Here is a 19,718-nt window from a genome sequence, read left to right as displayed (position 1 = left end):
ATTAAAATAAAAATTATCTTTAAAATAATGTATTTCATTTTTGAACTTTTAAAACTTTTCTGTTTTTTAAAAATAATTCAAATTAAAAAGTTCTAGGATAAAAATTGATTCCTACAAATAGAATATGAGTATTTAATACCTCCAATGTATATTTCATAATTATTCTATTTACCTAAATTTAATTCACTTTTACATAGTAGAAATTTAAAATATAATACATCATTATTGAATGTTTTATTTATTCTAATGCAAATTATTAACATTTTAATATGCTTTAATTTTATTTATTAATTATATTAAAACAACTTGTTATATCTGATTAAATAATTAATAAATTATTTATTTCAATTATAACAAACAATAGAATATATATTTACATTAAAAATTTTAAACAATAAAACTTATATGAATATTTTCATAAAAAAATGTATAAAAGCAATGATACTTTTTTAATTTTTCTTCAATCTATTTCCTGTATATGACAAAAAAAAATTACTATAAATTCTAAAGTTGTCATGATTTATGTTTTTGTAAGTAAAAAATAACTTAATAATTAAAAATAAATTTTATTTAGTTATTTATAATTTTATTAAATAATTATTTTACCTTTGAAGATTATATAACAAAAAAAAATTTTAAAAGATCTGTAGACCAAATAAATAATTTTGTACTAAATTTTCCAGAAATATCTGATTCAAAAATAGATATTAGAAAAAAAAGAAAAATTATAACGACTAAAAATTCTAAATGGCCATTAACAATATATTATTACTACGAGTCACGTATAAATTCTGTTGCCTTTGAAAATGTAGAAAAAATTATTGAAAAAGTAACATGTATAAAATTATATAAAAGTAGAACTAATAGATTTTTTTTACCAGGAATTCGCTATAAATATACAGGAAATTGTTCAAGTGCAATAGGAAACATATATAAAAACGAATGGCAAGATATAGAAATTGGACCAAGATGTAATAATTTTGAAGGAATTTTACATGAAACATTACATGCATTAGGATTATATCATGAACAATGTCGATTTGATAGAGATTTTTTTGTAAAAATATATAAAGAAAATATGTTACAAAATGAGACTGCAAGTTGTGTAAAACACACGGCATATGAAGGTTTTCATTATCATTTATCATATGATTATGGATCAATAATGCATGCTGCTGTAAATGCATTTGCTATAGGTAATAGAAAAACAATAATACCAACTGATCCTTTTTATGAAGGAACTATGGGACAAACTCAAAGACTTTCTTTTAATGATATTAAAGTTTTAAATTTACACTATTGTGCTCATCCTAATTGTCCATTTAAAAGACTTTGTTATAATTACGGATACCAAGATCCTCACCATTGTCATTTATGTAAATGTATTGAAGGATTTTGGGGTACACGATGTGAAAAGTTTAGAAAGAATCAAAGAAATTGTTGGAAAACAATAGTACTTCCAGACCGTATGCCTAGATTGTTTTCAATAACTGGAATAAAAAAATGTGATATACATTTTGTAGTAAACAAAACTAGTAGAATTAAATTTAATATTCTAAAAGCGTATATGTTTCCCAACACTTACCCAACATGTCAATATGAAAACACTATAGAAGTAAAATATTGGATGGATAAATCTGTAACAGGAGCAAGATTTTGTCATCAAACAGAAAATAAAACAATTTTATCACATAACAATCATATAATTTTTCATTACAGAAGTACACAAAAAATCAATTTTGCTAAAATATTTTATCTTGAAATATATTAATTCAATGTGAAAAAACTTAAAAAAGCTATTTTAAAATATTATTGCTGGTAAAAACTTCAAAGAATATTTTTTTTATAGTGATTCGTTCATAGATTATTTTTTTAAATGCATATTTACTAATTAAAATTTGTATTGAAATTTCAAAAAGTAAAAAAAAGTAAAGTTTTTGATGAACTACAGAAATTTATACTATTAAGAAAAATATATAGTCATATGTATATGATTTTAACAGTTGTACTTTTAATTAACAATATTATTTTATTAATAAATATTGAACATTCATTAAAATTAATAAATTTCATTTAAGTAAATATTTAAAAAATTATAATTAAATTATAAATGAATAAATCACTAAATAATTTTATTTTTAATTATTTAGAAAACTTTTCTAAATAATATTACTTATAAAAAGTTAACATTAACATGCCACATGATAATCATTTTAAAATTTATTTAAATAACTTATTAAAAATATTTATATAACAAAAAATATAAATTTTATAATATATTTAATTAAACAATTTTTAAAAAAAAAATTTATAATGCAAAATTTTGTAAAATTAATTAATATTATTTTCACTTTCAATAAAATATTGAGAAAGTGTTAAATTTTATATTATCATTTTATATATTAAATGTATAAAAAAATTATTATTTTTTGTATGTTATTATTTTTACTTTTGGACGTTTTGTAAGTGTAATACAAATTTTATTTTATTAAAAAAATAATACAGATATCTAATTTTTATGAATTAAAAAATAAAAGAATAAAACGTAAAATTTCATTTGATTTAAAATATAAATAGCATATGCCTATACCTTATTTTATTGATATAAATGTTAATATATCAGCTGTTGAAAAATCAATAAACTTTATTCAAAAAGAAACATGTATTCAATTTAAAAAATATCATGCAATGATATCAGAAGTTGTTGGAATTAGATTCTGGTATGGACCAGATTGTAGTAGTAATGTAGGAAAAAAATTTAGAAAGAAATGGCAAAATATAAGTTTAGGAAAGGGTTGTGATCATTCAGGACAAATTCAGCATGAAATATTACATACATTAGGTTTTTATCATGAACATAGTAGAATAGACAGAGATAAATATCTTAAAATTTATTTTCAAAATATTATTCCTTCTCGTAAACAAAGTTTTGATATTGTATCAAAAAAAGATTCAAATACTTTTGGTGTTCCATATGATTATGGATCTGTGATGCATTATGGCTTATATTATTTTACTAAAAATAGAGGGAAAACTATGAAACCATTTGACTCATTGTATGATATGACACCAGGACCAAAATCAAAAATGTCATTTGCTGATATAAAAATGTTAAATATTTATTATTGTAAAAATATATGTAGGAAAAAAATTATTTGTTTTCATTATGGATATCAAAATCCCAATAATTGTGGTATATGTAAATGTATTGAAGGCTATAGTGGACCTCAATGTAAAATCATAACACCACCGTCATATGGATGCATTCAATCACAATTTATGGCAAAAAATACCCCAACTAAATTTGAATTTCATGGAGCATACAGTTGCACATTTCATTTCTTAGCATATCATAATAGGAGAATTTTGATTGAAATAATTTCAACAGCATTATATCCAAATCATGGTTCATTTTGTCTTTCAGAAAATAGTCTGGAAATAAAATTTTGGAAAGATAAAACTGTTACTGGAGCTTTATTTTGTATGTATAATTCAAATATTACAATTATATCTCATAGTTCTAGTGTTATAATTCATTATAGAAGTAACAATCCTCAAAATCGTGTTATATTAATGTATAAATCTGTGAAAAAGTCATTTGATCCAACATATAAAAATCCATTTTTTTTATTTAACTTTTTTAAAAAACAAAGAAATCAGAATGTACAAAGTAGAAGATTATCTATTTAATTAATAATTTTGTTTTTAAATAATTTTAAATTGTTAATAAAAACTTTTTAAATTACATCAGGAATTAAAAATTACAAGATGATTTATGTTTTACAAATATTATTTAAGTAATTATTTAAATAATTTAAAAAAGTATTTAAAATATATTTTTTATTTTTTATAATACTAAAAAATTAGTATGTTTTTAAAGTATTTTTTATTGTTATTGATATATGTTATTTTTTTAAATATTGTAAGTGAAATTTGTTTTTTTTTCAGTATTTTTAATATTATCAGTTTTCTTATTCAAACACTTATAATAAATTTAAAAAAATTAGAAGTGTTTCAGATACTGATGATGATATATTTTATAGATTTAAGAGGAAAATGTACGGTGATATTCATAAATTTTGGATTTCACCAATATATTTTCACATAGGCTTAGGTTTAAATTCGACTGCCATACTTTTAGCACTATCTGAAATTCAACAGCATACATGTATTGAATTTGTAAAGGCAGAACAAATGACTAAACAAAACTGTGGAATTAGTTTTGTTTATGGAAATCAATGTAGTAGTACTATTGGAAGAATTAGTACAAAGAGTTGGCAAAATATTATTCTTGGTGGAAAAAATTGCCTTCACAAAGGTGGTATCCAACGTGAAATTTTACATACGTTAGGAATGTTTAATGAAGAAAATAGATATGATAGAGATAATTATGTTGTTTTTATTAAAAAAAACATTGATCCACGTTATATCAGAAAATTTATGAAATATTCGTGCAAAATTTTGTACACATATAATCAACCTTATGATTATGGTTCACTTATGCACTCTGGAGCATATGCTTATAGTTATAACGGACAAAAAACATTATGGCCTAGAGATAATTTATATGGCAGTACGATAGGAAGCAATGACATGATAAGTTTTATCGATTTTAAAACTTTGAATTTACATTATTGCAAAAATCGTTGTAAAAATAAATTGATTTGTTTAAATGAAGGCTATCAAGATCCCAGTAATTGCAACAGATGTAAATGTATTCATGGATTCACAGGAATACGATGTGAAAATGTTTTATTTGATCAACCATCATGCAAATATATTTTAATTGAAGCTAAACAAAAAGCACAAACACTAAAAATTTTAGGAATAAAAAATTGTCTTTATCATATATTTACGCATAAAGGAAAAAGAATTAGCATGTTTGTTGATAATATGAATCTTTACCCTAATGAAAAAACTGTCTGTCGAAATGAAAATAGTGTTGAAATAAAATACTACAAGAACAAAGGAGTTTCTGGAGCACGGTTTTGTCTTAAGGATAATGCTATTACAATCGCATCTCATGATCATCATATAATGATTCACTATCATAGTTCAATGATTTCAAATTATGTTTCAATCAAATTTAAAGCAGTAGAGAAATCTTATTTTCAAAGGCAATGTATCAGAAATGCATTTGCTAGTAAATCATTTTTCAAAAAGCGAGGATATAATTTAATGGTTTAAAATTTTTTTTTACTACTTATAGAATATTTATTATATATTTTTTAAAAGTAGATTTTTTTTCAAGAATAAATATTTTATTGATAATTCTCATCTTTTTATAATTTCATTATTTAATACGGATTTTAACTATTTATAATTGATAGAAGGAAATAAACCTATTTTTTACATTAAACTTAGAAAAAATTAATTTTATTAATGGTTTAAATAATTTACATTCTATTGTAATATAATATTAATTTATATTAATTTATTTTTTTTTACAAAGTTTAATAAAGTTTTATTCTATCACTTTTTATTTTATACTAATACATATACTTATAAATCTAAAATTTTTTAAATATATAATTAGCAATAAACAGTTTCTTAGAAACATATTAATTTTTAAAATAAAAATTTATAAACAAAAAATTATATATTAATGAATATTAAAATGAACAATGTTAAATAATTTTTTTTTCCGTTGTTTAATTTATCTTTATCTTTTTTAATCTTTAATAAAATATTAAAATTTTTTATCTTATTTATTTTTTATTATTAATTCTTAAAGCTTCTTATATATTTTTTGAAATTTAAATATATTGTGAGTTAAATTATTTTATTTTTTAATACAATGATACTTTAAATCATATTATCCAACATTTTTTTAAAATTAAACTTTACAATTATTAAAACATGTTTAAATGATTAATATTTTACCGAGAAATAAGAATAAATACTTGATTTCTCTGTCTATTAAAGTTATAATTAAACATTTTATTTTATTTTTTATAAAAGATAAAATTAAGCCATATCAAATTATTGTTATCTTTTCCTTGAATAGGTAAGAATTTTATGGAATAATTTTAAAACATCAATAAAAATGAAGAAAAAAATTTTCAAACAGATAAAATTCAATAAACAATATTTGAATAAAGAAATAATTTAATAATTATTTTTCCCTTTTCTTTTTTAATTTTTTATATCTTTTTTCAATTTCTTTTTGCTTAAGATTATGATTTGACATATTAACAGATTTATATAGCATTGAAAAAAAGTTTGTTTCTTTATTACTTCTATAATATATCATTACATGATGGTTGTGGGAAATAAAACAAATATTTTGTGAAATTAAGCAAAATCTTGCTCCAGAAATTGATTTATCATTCCAATATTTTATTTCAGCAGCATTTAAAGAAAGACATTCTTTTTCCTTATTTGGATACATTCTAGATAATAATATTTTTATACCAACTCTCATATTTTGAGGTGCAACAAAATGGTAAATACATGTTTTTGCTCCTTTAACAGTGAAAGATTCTACATAATCGTTTGTTCTATAAACAAATTTACCACATTGAATTTCTTGTGGCACTATTTTACTACAATCAGGTCCTCCATATCCTTCAACGCACTTACAATTATTACAATCTTTTGGATCTTGGTAACCACCATTATAACATTTTATTTCATTATGACACAAATTCGAACAATAATGTAAATTTATCATTTTAATATCAGAAAAAGTTGCTTTATCAGCATGACCAATTGTTTTTTTATATAATATATCTTTTGGTAACATTGTTGGTTGTTTATTTTTACTAAATGAATATACACCATAATGCATAATGGACCCATAATCATAAGCAAATCCTAATGTATCTGATTCATTATGTGTATTTATTAAAAAATTATATTTTTCTTCTTCAACTACATTTTTTAATAAAATCGTAATAAAACGATCTCTATCAAATCTACTTTGTTCATGAAAAAATCCTAAAGCATGTAAAGTTTCGTGTTGAACTCTTCCAACATCATTACATCCTTCTCCAATTATTATCTCTTGCCAAATTGTACCTGGTTGTTTACCAATATAACTTTTACATCCTTTTCCATAAAGATAATAAATACCAGACACACCAACTTTAGGTAGATCGTATTTTTCAAATTTAACACATGTATCTTTTTCTAAAAAATATATCGCTTTTTCAACCAAATGTTCATTAACACCATCACCTATAAAATATGGTATTGGAAAATCCCATTTTGATTCCTTATTTCTCATTACTTTTCTTTTATTCCTAATATTAAAATCGATTAAAAAATTATTATTTAAAAAATTATTGTTTATTGTATCACTTTTATAATAAAATAAATCTTCTACCTGTTTTTCATTTAAAATAATATCACCTTGAAATATTTTTGTATTATTTTTTAACATAAATATTTTTTCTTCAACATTATTATATTTAACAAAAATTTTATTTGATTTATTTTTTTTATTTATAATATCAATTTCATTTTCACAACAGTAATTATTTTTATTTTCATAGTTATTATCACATTTTTTAGTATTAATACACCTCTTTAATTCTAATTTGGGATTCTAAAATTAATTATAAATTAAAAAACTATTGATTTTTTTTAACCTACTAAATCACAAAAAATAAAAATTGGTGTAAAAAAAAACATAATAATAAAAAATGACATTATATAATTTATTTTCTATAAGTAAGATTATTACAAATGGCGAAAAATTATATAAAATAAATTTTATTTTTATAGTAAGCTCGTCTATATGATAGTTTTTATAAGTACTTCAATTAATCATACAATTTTTTTTTTAAATAAATAAAAAAAATGTTTTTTTTTTTGCTTTATGTTAAATTTTATATATTTTTTATACGAAAAAGATACATAATTTGACAGTTAAACATTTAAAAGCCTTTAATATATTTAAAGTTAATTTAAAAGTGATTGATTTATTTCTGTTAATAATTAAAATATTGAAAAAAATTTAAGGAAACAATTATTTTCAAAATTTATAAAATAATTTTGTGATTTGTAATTCCAAAATATACTAATTAATGAAAGTGTTATTTTTAAAAATTTAATTAAATGTAAAAATTTTTTTAATGTAAATATTAAATTAGTAAGTTGGAACTTTCAAATATACATTTTGATTAAAAAAAAACTTTCAATAAAATTTTTATATTTCTTGATAACTTAATCTAAATAAACTTTCCCTACTTTTACTTTTATAATACACGATAACATAATCACTTTTTGATATGAAAGTTAATGATTTAACATAACCACAAAAACGAGCACCAGTTGTAGTTTTATCAAATAAATATTTAATTTCTAAACTATTTTGTGCTCTACAAAATTCATTGGTAAATGATGGTATCGAAACTAATTCAATTGTTATCTGAATTTTTTTTCCTATTTTACTTAGTATATGGTAAAAACAATTTTTAATACCATTTGATTTTATTTTGTTTGGTATATTTGAAGCATAGAACTTTACTTTACCACATACTCTATCTATTTGTGGTATATATTCACAATGCCTTCCAAAGAAACCACGTACACAAATACAAGTATTACATTTTTTAGGATTTTGATAACCACCATTAAAACATGGAAATTTTTTTTTACAAATCTTTGAACAATAATATAAATTTAATTTTTTTAAATCTAGATAAGATAAATCTTCATTTTGACCTAATGTATTTGAATAAGGAATTTTTTTTGGTACAATTGTTTCTAAATTGTTGGCGGAGGAAAAAAATTTACCTACATGCATGATTGATCCATAATCATATGGTACTTTATATGCATTATTCTTAATTTCTGGTATTATATTAAATAAATTTGTTTTCCAAGTAATAATATTTTGATAAACAATTTTTAAATAATGATCTCTGTCAGGATGACAATGTTCAAATTCTAATCCTAAAGTATATAATATTTTACGTTGTAAATTTCCAATATCATATTTATCTAAAGAAACTTTTATAATTTGAGATTTCTTATCATTTTTTTTTTCTATAAAATTTTTATAAGAATGACCTGAAACAAAAATAATTCCTGGTCTTCGTTTTATTTCTAATTCACGTGCTGTAAAAGTTATACACGTTTCCATTGTTATGAAAGACAAAGCGGTTTGTATATAGAAAAAATCAAGAGTTTTATCAACTATATAAGGTATTGGAAATTTCCATTTATTTTGTCTATTTGCACTAAAATACCTTTTTTTTCTACTAGATATTTCATCTAATTCAACAAATTTTGAAGACATATTTATTGATCTTTTAAATTTTTCATAATTATTTTCTAAACTATCTATAATATTATTTCCCAACTAAACATAAATCTATTTTTTATTAATTTTTTAACTAAACATACCAAAACATTATTAAGAAAAAATAAAAGAATAATAGTAAATATTTTAAAATTTTTTACTATTATATAAAACACACTTCTCATTTTGATAAATGAAATTAATGTATTATTTTAATTTATTGACAAATCTTTAAATCATTACACGATTAATTTATTAAATATATATATATTGCTACATATCAAATACTTGTTTGCAGTAGATTTATGATTTTAATAAATTATTTTTTTTAATTTTTATATATTTGTAAAAAATGACACAAAACTTTTTTTTATTTATTTTAAATTATAAAAATTTACTATTTTTTTTATAGACTTTGAAATTCTTCAAATGTTAATAAGTTTATTTATTAAAATATATCTTTTAATTACAAATAGAAAAAGTCTTTAAAAAAAAATTTTGAGTTCTATAATTTTCTATGTTACTTTAAAAAAAATATTTTATTAATAAAATTGATAATTTAAGTTTGCAATTATAAATAAATATTTCAAAAAAAAGTTTAATATTGTAAAAAATATTAAAAATTTAAATAACCACAGATTAAAAAAAAATTTACTAACTAACATCTGATAACTATATATACTAAACATTTTGTTGAACATAAATAAGTTAAAATTTTTTGCTCCTTATTTGTTTTTATCATCTTCAAATAAAAGAATATTTAAAAAATATAACAGCATTTACTTTATTAAAAATTTTTGTTATAGGTTTCTCAAAATTTATCTTATTTTATATAATGTTTTAATTATAAATTTATCAAAATTAAAAAAAAAATAATTTATTATTATTCCTCTTTTTTTATCTTATTAAAAATAAAATTATAATTTAAGTTTTATTAGTAATAGATAGTTAAAAAAATATTTTATTTAATATTGTCAAGAAAATTTTATTAAGTATTTAAAAATTGTTTTATTTAAATTAATTTCTTTATAATATAAAAAAAATATAAAGTTTACCGAAAATTTAATATTTAAAAGCAAATGATAATAAAATAAAAATTTATTTAAATTTTTTTTAGCAAATTAAAACATAAAAGATATACAAATATTTCTGTTGACGTAACAACTTATGAAACTCTCTCTAGTGTACAGATATTTCAAAATCTATAAAGAAAACAATTGGTACTTAAAATAATGTAAATCTTTTTGTTCCGTTGCAGAAATATTTTTGAAAATCATTATCATATGCTAAATATCAATTAAAGTTTATTTGTTATAAATTTTTAATTTTTTAGTTGGAAAAAATAAATTTGCAAAAAAAAAATATCCAATGTTTTTTTAATATTAAATAAGTTTTTTACATGCATTATATTTGAAGAAGGACAACAATTATGTAATTACTAAAAGTTTTAAATAACTGTGATTAATTAAGTATTACTACAAATAAATGAATATTTTCCTCAAAAAGAATATTTTTATAGTAGCCAATTTTTTGTTTAGTTATTATAAATTATTAATAAAAAATAATTGACAGCAAAAAGTTTTTTAAAGAATATTAATACAAACAATATATTAATTTTTCTTTAAATTAATTTTTCTTTTGTTTTATCGAGTTTATTTAAATAAATATCATTATTATTATCTTTTATAATATTTATCTCATTGTTATAATTTTTAATTGTTTTCAAAATTAATTTTATGTCATTTATAGGTACTTATAAATAATGGGATCTATACGATGTTCTTTATCAAAACATGAATGTATAGTTAAATATAATGATAAGAAGTATTTTGGTGAATTTAAAATCATTCTAAATGTAGTAAGAAAAATGTATATAACATTTCCAATTATCCGTTACCTATAAAAATGAAATGTTTCTGAATGTGATCTGTGATTTATGTTTTATATAAATTCATCTAAGCACTACATTTTATATCATAATGTAATAAATTCAAAAATAAAAAATTCTATTTTTCAACAAATGTAAGAAAATAATTTTACTAATATTTTTACTAGTTTACTTATTTATTTTAGAATTATTTTGCCAATAATAGTAAGAATGATGAATTATTTACTATTGATGAGTTGTTAAAACTCAGAAGTCATACTTTCAAAATGTGCAATGCTGTATTGAAAAGAAAGAGAAATTTATTATCCACTTGTATTGATATCTATAAACCTAAAGTTATAAAAAAAATTATTTGGTGATAGAAATAAATTAAAAAAAAAGCTCTTCTTCAGTAGTTTGATTCAGAAAATGTATATGAAGAACCTGATAAAAAATATAAAATAAAAAAAAAAATATTTTTATAATTTAAAAACAAAGTTTTATAAAAGAAATAATGACGTTAGAAATGATGATATTATAATTGTTATGTAATAAAAATTTTCAACAACAACAATTTTAAAGATAGTAGTTTACCGTTAATAGTAAAAAAAAATGTATGAGTTTACAAAAAAGAAACATTGAAAATTGCATTCTAATAATTACCTAAATTTACATCAAGATTATTAATAAAAACTATTAATAACATAGTTAAATACAGTAAAAAGATTTTAAGTTTTGAGGTTACTATTCATATTTTAAAAAAACTATTTATTTTGTTTCATTCATGACTCCAGTATCGTTTACTTAATATTTAAAAAAAAAACTTTTACTATATGTACTTTTAATTTTACTTTTTTATTTTTTTGTAAATAAATTTATTTTTTATATGACAATGCTTAACTATAATATTTTTTTTAGTTATTGAAACAAAGTAATTTTTTAATATTCAAAAAAAAATTCTACTTAAAATAGATATTCACAAGAAAAAAAAATTTTTTTAAAAAATCAAAAAGAAATAAATTATATAATATTTATAATTAATAAAAATATTATTATAATAATATAAATTATTATTTTAAAAGTTAAAAATAATTTTTTAAAATTGTATTATAAATAATAAGAACAAAAACATATTTTTTAAAGAATTATTACTATAAATCACTTAAACGTTTTATTATGTAAAATAATCTTTATGAAAAATACTAAAATTAAATTTATAACATTTGAAAGTACAGGATTAAAATTTTTTACTAACCAAGATTCAAAAAAAAATGTAAAAAATATATTTATAAAAATTAAAATTTTATTAATAATAAATATATTATCAAGAGAAATAATTTTTAAGAAAATAATTTGAATTTTTAATTTTATTTTTTACAAAGTAACTGATAAGAAAAATAAAAGAAAAACTTTTCCTTAAATATACCACCGACAAGTAAATTTTATTTAAAGATAGAGAAAAATATGTAACACGTTATACTAATAATTTTTTATTAAAATGAAAATTTCAAAAATTTGTATATATGTATAATTATATAAAAAATAATTTTTATACTTGCAACAATAATATATCAAATATTATCTCAAAAACTTTAATAACTTTTTTTTTTAAATGAAATTATTAAGATATCTAATAAAACATTTATGTTGAAATACATCCCATAATAAAAATCTAGAAAGATTCTTTAAAAATATAATTTTGACTTTTCTTAATTTTAAAACAAAAAAAAATGTTTATTATTTTAAGTTAATAAATTTTGTTTCATTATAAAATTAATTATAGTTAGATAAAGTAGAAAAATTAAAAAAAAATTAATATAAAAGAAAGATACATAATTTTGAGATCCATGGGTTGATTTCGTTAAGTTAGTATGTCTCATGTATTACTTATACAAAGAGATAACATTAAATAATAATTATATTTTTACATTAAGCATTTAAGTTCCTTATTGATATTTAAATATAATTTATTTTATTTGATATAGTCATAATGTTTTTTTAACATTTAAAAAAAATTATTACATTTTGTATAAATGTATAACTTTTAAAGTTAATAATTATAATGTATTCTTCATTAATTAAATTGTAATATAAATTTATTAGTTTAAAAAAAAAATTTAGTTTAAATTTAAATTATAAAGTGCAGCTTGATTTTTGTAACATATTATAAATCATTTTTGAATACAAACATAATTTTTTTTTGTTAAATTACAATAAATTAAGGGTATTTATGATAATAGTAATAAAAAATTTTAAATTTTAAAGATCAGATTTAAAAGTATACTTTTTCTAGACGATTCGTTTTTGTATTAATAAATAAAACAAAATGGATAATGTTAACTTCATCAATAGTATTAATTAAGGTTAAAAAAACATTAATTATTCACTTTAAAAATGTATTTAATAAACGAATTTTGTTTTTAATGTTACATTAAAAATAGTAAAAATGATTGAAAAATTTATTCTTTTTAATGCTTTTTTTACAGTTTTTAAAATTGTAAGAATATTTATTTTAATAGTTTTATTTTAAAATATTTTAGCTATATTTAATAAATGGGAATACTTTAGACTATTTTACAAATGCTGAACATACAGCAAGAGCTATGAGAGTTATGGCTGATATGCATCGAAGATTACGTCGTCAATCAGCTATTCGGATGCCAAATGCTGTAAATCAAAAAAAACCATTTGATCCTAAGCTTATGTGGAAGAAAGCTGTTATGAAAGTAAGAATTATAAATGTAATGAAAAATCCAAGTCTTTATCAAGGTGATGTAATGTTAACAAAACAACAAGCATTACATTTAGTTGAAAAAACAAGACAACATTTAGCAAAAAAAGGTATCAGATACCCAATATTTTCTTTTGCAAATTCTACAAGAATTAAAAGAAAAGTAGCTGGTGGTAATTTTCATAAATGGAGTATGCCAATTCATTATTTTATTGAACAAGGTGTTAATGTAAATAATGTTGAAATGGGATTACGTGATCTTCAAATGAGAACATGTCTTAGATTTAAAAGGGTAGGCCATCCTATTCCAGGTAGTCCTGGTTTACACTACTTTTTTGGACAAGGATGTGTAAGTTATATAGGTAAAATAGATAATACGAAATTTCAACAAATAAGTCTTGGAAGTGATTGTAATTCTGTATCAATTGCTCAACATGAAACATTACATGCTATGGGTTTATTTCATGAACAATCAAGAATAGATAGAGATAAATATATATATATTGTAACACAAAATATAATACCAAAACACTTACATAATTTTGATATTGTTGATAAAGACGATTCTAATTCTTATGGTCTTCCATATGATTATACATCAATTATGCATTATCCTATAAATTTATTTGGTATAAATGATCAACAAACTACATCTCCAAAAGATAAAACATATACATTTTCAATTGGTACACAAGAACAACCTACATTTATTGATACACAAACTGTTAATATACATTATTGTTCTAATATTTGTCGTCAAAAAATATTTTGTGATAACTGGGGTTATCAAGATCCTAATGATTGTAGTAAATGTATATGTCCTCCAGGGTTTAGTGGACGTGATTGTGGTTGGATTGGTGTGTCACCTCCTGAATGTGGGCAAACAATTTTTGAAGCAACAAATAAAGTTCAAGGAATAAATGTTAATGGTCGTAAAAAATGTTATTTTATGATAACCAGTCCAGAAGGAACAAAAATTGCTTATAAAATTACTGAACATATAATTTCACCTTTTTATTTGGACAGTTGTACTTATCAAAACAGTGTAGAAATAAAATTTTGGGAAGATAAATCAGTTTCTGGTGCAAGATATTGCAAAACTGCTATGAATTTACCATTGATTTCACATTACCATCAACTAATAGTTATTTATCGTAGCAATGAAACTACTAATTATGCTGTTATAGCATTTAAAGCTGTTACCAAATTTTAAAAAAAAACTTTTTTTAATCAAAAATAAAGTTATGTAGCATAATATTTATTATTTTAAATTTTAAAAAGTTATATTTTGTTTAGAATTATTTGTTAGAGTAAGAAATATTTTTACGGTTATTTAGATATTATAATGTATCAATTTTAATAAAAATTTATTCACTTATTTAATCTTTTTTATCAATTTATATTTATTAAATATTATGCATTGATGTAAATACTAAACATATAATTGTTAACAAACAAATTAATATTTAAGTTTTTCTTGCTTATCTTATAATAAAATTACTTAATTATTTCTTATTATTTCGAAAAATTGAAATGGGTTAATAATTTATTAATTATTATATTTTTTAATGTATTCAAAAAAAAAAGTGTAATTTTAGAAACATTTAATGACTTAGTTAAAAATAAATATATATTTATAGTATCATTTTATAATCAAAATTTTTTAACATCACAATAATTATAATTGAATTGTAACTTAAAAAATTACAACTAATTTAAAAAATTTAACACATATATTTTGCTTATACTTTATACTATCATATTGAATCTATTAAATGTTAAAAATGTTTTAATGATAAATTTAATACTAGTTATTTTTTTACAATATTAAAATATAAAGTTCTTATTTTCCAATAAAAAATATTAAACAATATTTATAAAAAAAATTTTTTTATTAAAATATTTACTATATATAAGTTAGTTTAAAAAAGTGATATTGTATTTTCCTCATGACTGAAATGAGTTATTATTTTTTCTTTAAATTTTTATATGAAAAACACAACACAATAAGATTCACATTAATAACACTAGTTGTCACCTGAATTCGCTATATACATTTACATAGTAAATAAACTTATTAATTTTTTTTAACAAAGTCTAACTTAAAAACAATAAAAAATGAGTTTCTAAACTAAAAAAATATTTTATTTATTTATTGTAGTTTACTATATATTTCTGAACAATAATTATCGAACATGTATACAAATACAACTAAGTATAAAGGTTTTAAATCAATGAATATATATACATATTAAAAACATCAAAATTTTACTATTATATAGTAAAATTATAAAATTTAAAAAAATTAAACTTTGAATATTTTATAACATATATAATTTTAAAATGGATTATTATAATTTAATCCTGATCGATTTATTTATATATAATGTAAACTTAAATTTATATTATTTATATGATTGTAAAAAAATTTTTCTGTAATTAATAATTGTTATTATAGTGTTAACTATAAACATTTACTTCTAAAAATTATATTAGTTAATCAAATAAATGAATGCTAGTAATTAAATTAAAAGTACTAAATGAGATTAAAAACATATTAAATTTTGCTTTTAAAATGTATATCACTTTCAAAAACTTTTAATTCTTGCTATTACATTATAATTTAAAAAAATGAGTAAAGAATTATTTTTTTTAAATATTGTTGTTACAATTGTAAGATCATTTAAATTTATCATTTTATTTAAAAATATTTTAGTTATATTTAGTAAATGGAGATTCTTTAAATTATTTAGAAGATGTAAAGCATACAGCAAGAGCTATGAGAATTATGACTGATATGCATCGAAGATTACGTCGTCAAGCTGCTATTCGGATGCCAAATGCTTTAGGTCAAAAAAAATTTAATCCTAATCTTATGTGGAAAAAAGCTTTTAATAAATTAAAAATTATAAATATAATGAGAAATCCAAAACTTTATCAAGGAGATGTATTGTTTACAAAAATTCAAGCTGAATATATGGTTCAAAAAACAAGAATGCATTTAGCACAAAGAGGTATAAGATATCCAACAATTTCTTTTGAAAATACTACAAGAGTAAAAAGAAGAGTACTTACTAATAAATTTTTTAGATGGAATATGCCAATTGAAATTTATATTGAACCAGAAGTTGATAAAAGAGTTGTAGATAGAGCATTAATTGAAATTCAACAATACACATGTATTAGATTTAAAAAAGTAGTTCCACCTCTTGTTGGAAGACCTGGAATACGATTTTTTAAAGGTACTGATTGTCATAGTTATGTTGGTAGAGCATATGACGATAAATTTCAAGAAATTTGTATAGGAAATGGTTGTGATAGAGTTTCTACAATACAACATGAAACATTACATGCTTTAGGTGTTTTTCATGAACAAGCTAGACCAGATAGAGATAAATATATAACAATTGTAACAAATAATATTTCACCAAATAGATTATATAATTTTGATATTATTGACAAACAAGATTATGATGATTATGGTCTTACATATGATTACACATCACTTATGCATTATCCTATAAATTTATTTAGTGTTAATAATCAACCAACTACACTTCCAAAAGATAAAAATTATATATTATCAATTGGTACACAAGAAAAACTTACATATAATGATATTAAACTTATAAATCTTCATTATTGTTCAAAAGTTTGTCCAAAACGAATATCATGTGCTAATTGGGGATATCAAAATCCAAATAATTGCAATCTATGTGTTTGCCCACCTGGATTTAATGGACCTAATTGTGGTACAGTAGGTGTTTCTTCAAGAAACTGTGGGCAAACAATTTTAAGAGCAACTGAAATTATACAAGAATTAAGACCTAGAGGTATAGGTTTATGTCATTTTATGATACAAGGTCCTGTCGGAACAAAAATTGCTTATAAATTTGTTGAAGGTGAAATTTATCCAAGATTCAACGATTATTGCACATATGAAAATACAATAGAAATAAAATATTGGAAAGATAAATCAGTTTCTGGAGCAAGATTTTGTGTAGAACCAATGAATTTACCTCGTTTTTCTTTTGATCATTTATTAGAAATTGTTTATCGTAGTAATGAAACTGAAAATTATGCTTCTATTGTTTTTAAAATTGTTAAGAATTTTTAACAGTTTATAATTATATTATAAATAAAAAAATATACTATAATTTTTATCATTTGAAATTTCAAATGATATTTTAACCAATAATACAATTATAATTTAAAAATTTAAAAAAATTATTAAACTAGTTATATTATAATATAATAATTTTAATATATTCTTCTTATTTTTTAGCTTTATTTATTACATAATAATTTATAATTATTAATAGAGTGTATAAACATTTAGTTAAAAATTATTGAATTGAAAATAAATTATTTTTTTTTATTTAAAATAACATTTTTAAATTCTTTTAAATGTTATTTTAAAATTACTTCCCATATTATTGCTTCTAAAGTATATTATAACATAATCATTTTTTGAAATAAAAGTAGTACCAATAATAATTCCACAAAAACGTGCTCCAGTTACTGTCTTATCTTCCCAATATTTTATTTCTAATGAGTTATCAGGTTCACATATCTTTTTTTCAACCGTTTGTATATTGACAAAATTAAGTTTTATTCCAATTTTATATCTTTTTAATGTTTTTATATGATAAATACAATATTTATTACCTCCATTTTTTATTTCTTTTGAAATTTTATGAGCAATAAATGTTGTTATACCACAGAAATTTTTTGATTTTTGAAAATATCTACAATTATATCCAACAAAACCTTCAATACATATACAAGTATTACATTTATTTGGATTTTGATAACCACCATTAAAACAATATATTTTAACACTACATTTTTTTGCACAATAATATAAATTTACTGTTTTAATATCATTAAAAGAAAAACTATGTACATGACCAATAGTTGTTTTATATAATTCATCTTTTGGTATCATTGTTGGATTGCCATTTTTACTAAATGAATACATATCATAATGCATAATTGATCCATAATCATATGGTATATTAAATGTATTAGAATTAATTTCTGAAACAACTAAAAAATTATGTTTATATTCATCAGCCACATTTTTTTCAATTAAATATATAAAATTATGTCTATCATATCTAGAATGTTCATGATCAATTCCTAATGCATGAAGTGTTTCATGTTGTATTCTACCTTTTTCATTACAATCATCACCAATACTTATTCGTTGCCATATTTTACCAAGAACTCTTCCTACTTTACTTGAACAAGTATTTCCAAAATAATATTGTATCCCTGATATTCCATCAATCATTTCATTCATTTGTCTAAATCTTATACATGTATTATATTCTATTTCATTTAAAGCTATTTTTATTAAATTATGATCAAGATTTTTATCAACATAATATGGTATTGGTAAAGTCCATTTATAAATAACTTCTCCTATTACTTTTCTTTTTGTTCTAATTGATGAAAAATTAATATTATTTATATTTTTATTTACAATCTGAAAAAAAAAATATTATTTTTTTTATCTTATTTATACTAATTTATAACTATCTAAATGTATTAACATACATATTTTATAAAATTATTAAATATTATATATAGTAAAAAATATTTAAAAAATATCATTTTTTTAATAATTAAAATTAATTATATCAGAAAATTTTAAAACTTTTGATAATATAAAATTAAGTTAGTAAAAAAAATTAGTAATTTAAAAATAAATTATTATCAATAGACATAGTCATTTTATAAAATCTATTTAAAAATATCATGAAATAAATTATAATATTTAGAAAAAATTTTTTTATTTTTATACTTTTTTTAAAGTTTATTTAGACTTTTTAAAAAATAAATAAAAATTATCAAATGTTTTTGTA

At 19.6% G+C, this 19,718-nt stretch overlaps 9 protein-coding genes across 9 annotated transcripts in view; 6 read left to right on the top strand and 3 right to left on the bottom strand.

Moving 5' to 3' along the window:
- Positions 1-10, top strand: part of SRAE_2000524500 (Astacin-like metalloendopeptidase) — a gene marked incomplete at both ends in the record, with an annotated part of 354 nt that extends 344 nt beyond the window's left edge. Inside the window, one exon of the mRNA XM_024644236.1 lies at positions 1-10. This exon is cut by the window's left edge and continues 344 nt beyond it. Within this exon, the coding sequence (XP_024509817.1) occupies positions 1-10 (10 nt within the window).
- A 505-nt stretch (positions 11-515) lies between these two features.
- Positions 516-1,771, top strand: SRAE_2000524400 (Astacin-like metalloendopeptidase; the record flags this gene model as incomplete). The annotated part of the gene is made up of 2 exons (XM_024644235.1): positions 516-530; positions 575-1,771. 2 exons carry the CDS (start codon positions 516-518, stop codon positions 1,769-1,771), a joined length of 1,212 nt encoding a protein of 403 aa, XP_024509816.1.
- An 809-nt stretch (positions 1,772-2,580) lies between these two features.
- Positions 2,581-3,690, top strand: SRAE_2000524300 (Astacin-like metalloendopeptidase; the record flags this gene model as incomplete). Its single annotated transcript, XM_024644234.1, has 1 exon — positions 2,581-3,690. One exon carries the CDS (start codon positions 2,581-2,583, stop codon positions 3,688-3,690), a length of 1,110 nt encoding a protein of 369 aa, XP_024509815.1.
- Positions 3,691-3,868: 178 nt separating this feature from the next.
- Positions 3,869-5,187, top strand: SRAE_2000524200 (Astacin-like metalloendopeptidase; the record flags this gene model as incomplete). The annotated part of the gene is made up of 2 exons (XM_024644233.1): positions 3,869-3,922; positions 3,967-5,187. The coding sequence occupies 2 exons, from the start codon at positions 3,869-3,871 to the stop codon at positions 5,185-5,187; spliced, it is 1,275 nt and encodes a 424-aa protein (XP_024509814.1).
- A 928-nt stretch (positions 5,188-6,115) lies between these two features.
- Positions 6,116-7,635, bottom strand: SRAE_2000524100 (Astacin-like metalloendopeptidase; the record flags this gene model as incomplete). The annotated part of the gene is made up of 2 exons (XM_024644232.1): positions 6,116-7,549; positions 7,597-7,635. The coding sequence occupies 2 exons, from the start codon at positions 7,633-7,635 to the stop codon at positions 6,116-6,118; spliced, it is 1,473 nt and encodes a 490-aa protein (XP_024509813.1).
- A 517-nt stretch (positions 7,636-8,152) lies between these two features.
- On the bottom strand, positions 8,153-9,435 carry SRAE_2000524000 (Astacin-like metalloendopeptidase; the record flags this gene model as incomplete). Its single annotated transcript, XM_024644231.1, has 2 exons — positions 8,153-9,310; positions 9,355-9,435. 2 exons carry the CDS (start codon positions 9,433-9,435, stop codon positions 8,153-8,155), a joined length of 1,239 nt encoding a protein of 412 aa, XP_024509812.1.
- A 4,128-nt stretch (positions 9,436-13,563) lies between these two features.
- Positions 13,564-15,061, top strand: SRAE_2000523900 (Astacin-like metalloendopeptidase; the record flags this gene model as incomplete). Its single annotated transcript, XM_024644230.1, has 2 exons — positions 13,564-13,614; positions 13,658-15,061. 2 exons carry the CDS (start codon positions 13,564-13,566, stop codon positions 15,059-15,061), a joined length of 1,455 nt encoding a protein of 484 aa, XP_024509811.1.
- A 1,418-nt stretch (positions 15,062-16,479) lies between these two features.
- Positions 16,480-17,965, top strand: SRAE_2000523800 (Astacin-like metalloendopeptidase; the record flags this gene model as incomplete). Its single annotated transcript, XM_024644228.1, has 2 exons — positions 16,480-16,521; positions 16,565-17,965. The coding sequence occupies 2 exons, from the start codon at positions 16,480-16,482 to the stop codon at positions 17,963-17,965; spliced, it is 1,443 nt and encodes a 480-aa protein (XP_024509810.1).
- A 276-nt stretch (positions 17,966-18,241) lies between these two features.
- Positions 18,242-19,467, bottom strand: SRAE_2000523700 (Astacin-like metalloendopeptidase; the record flags this gene model as incomplete). The annotated part of the gene is made up of 2 exons (XM_024644227.1): positions 18,242-19,339; positions 19,411-19,467. 2 exons carry the CDS (start codon positions 19,465-19,467, stop codon positions 18,242-18,244), a joined length of 1,155 nt encoding a protein of 384 aa, XP_024509809.1.
- Between the last annotated feature and the right edge of the window lie 251 nt (positions 19,468-19,718).

The sequence above is a fragment of the Strongyloides ratti genome (genome assembly GCF_001040885.1).
Source record: "Strongyloides ratti genome assembly S_ratti_ED321, chromosome : 2".
In the NCBI taxonomy this organism is placed as follows: Eukaryota; Metazoa; Nematoda; class Chromadorea; order Rhabditida; family Strongyloididae; genus Strongyloides; species Strongyloides ratti.
Note: the sequence above shows the minus strand (reverse complement) of the source record. Positions and strands in the feature narration are given on the sequence as shown.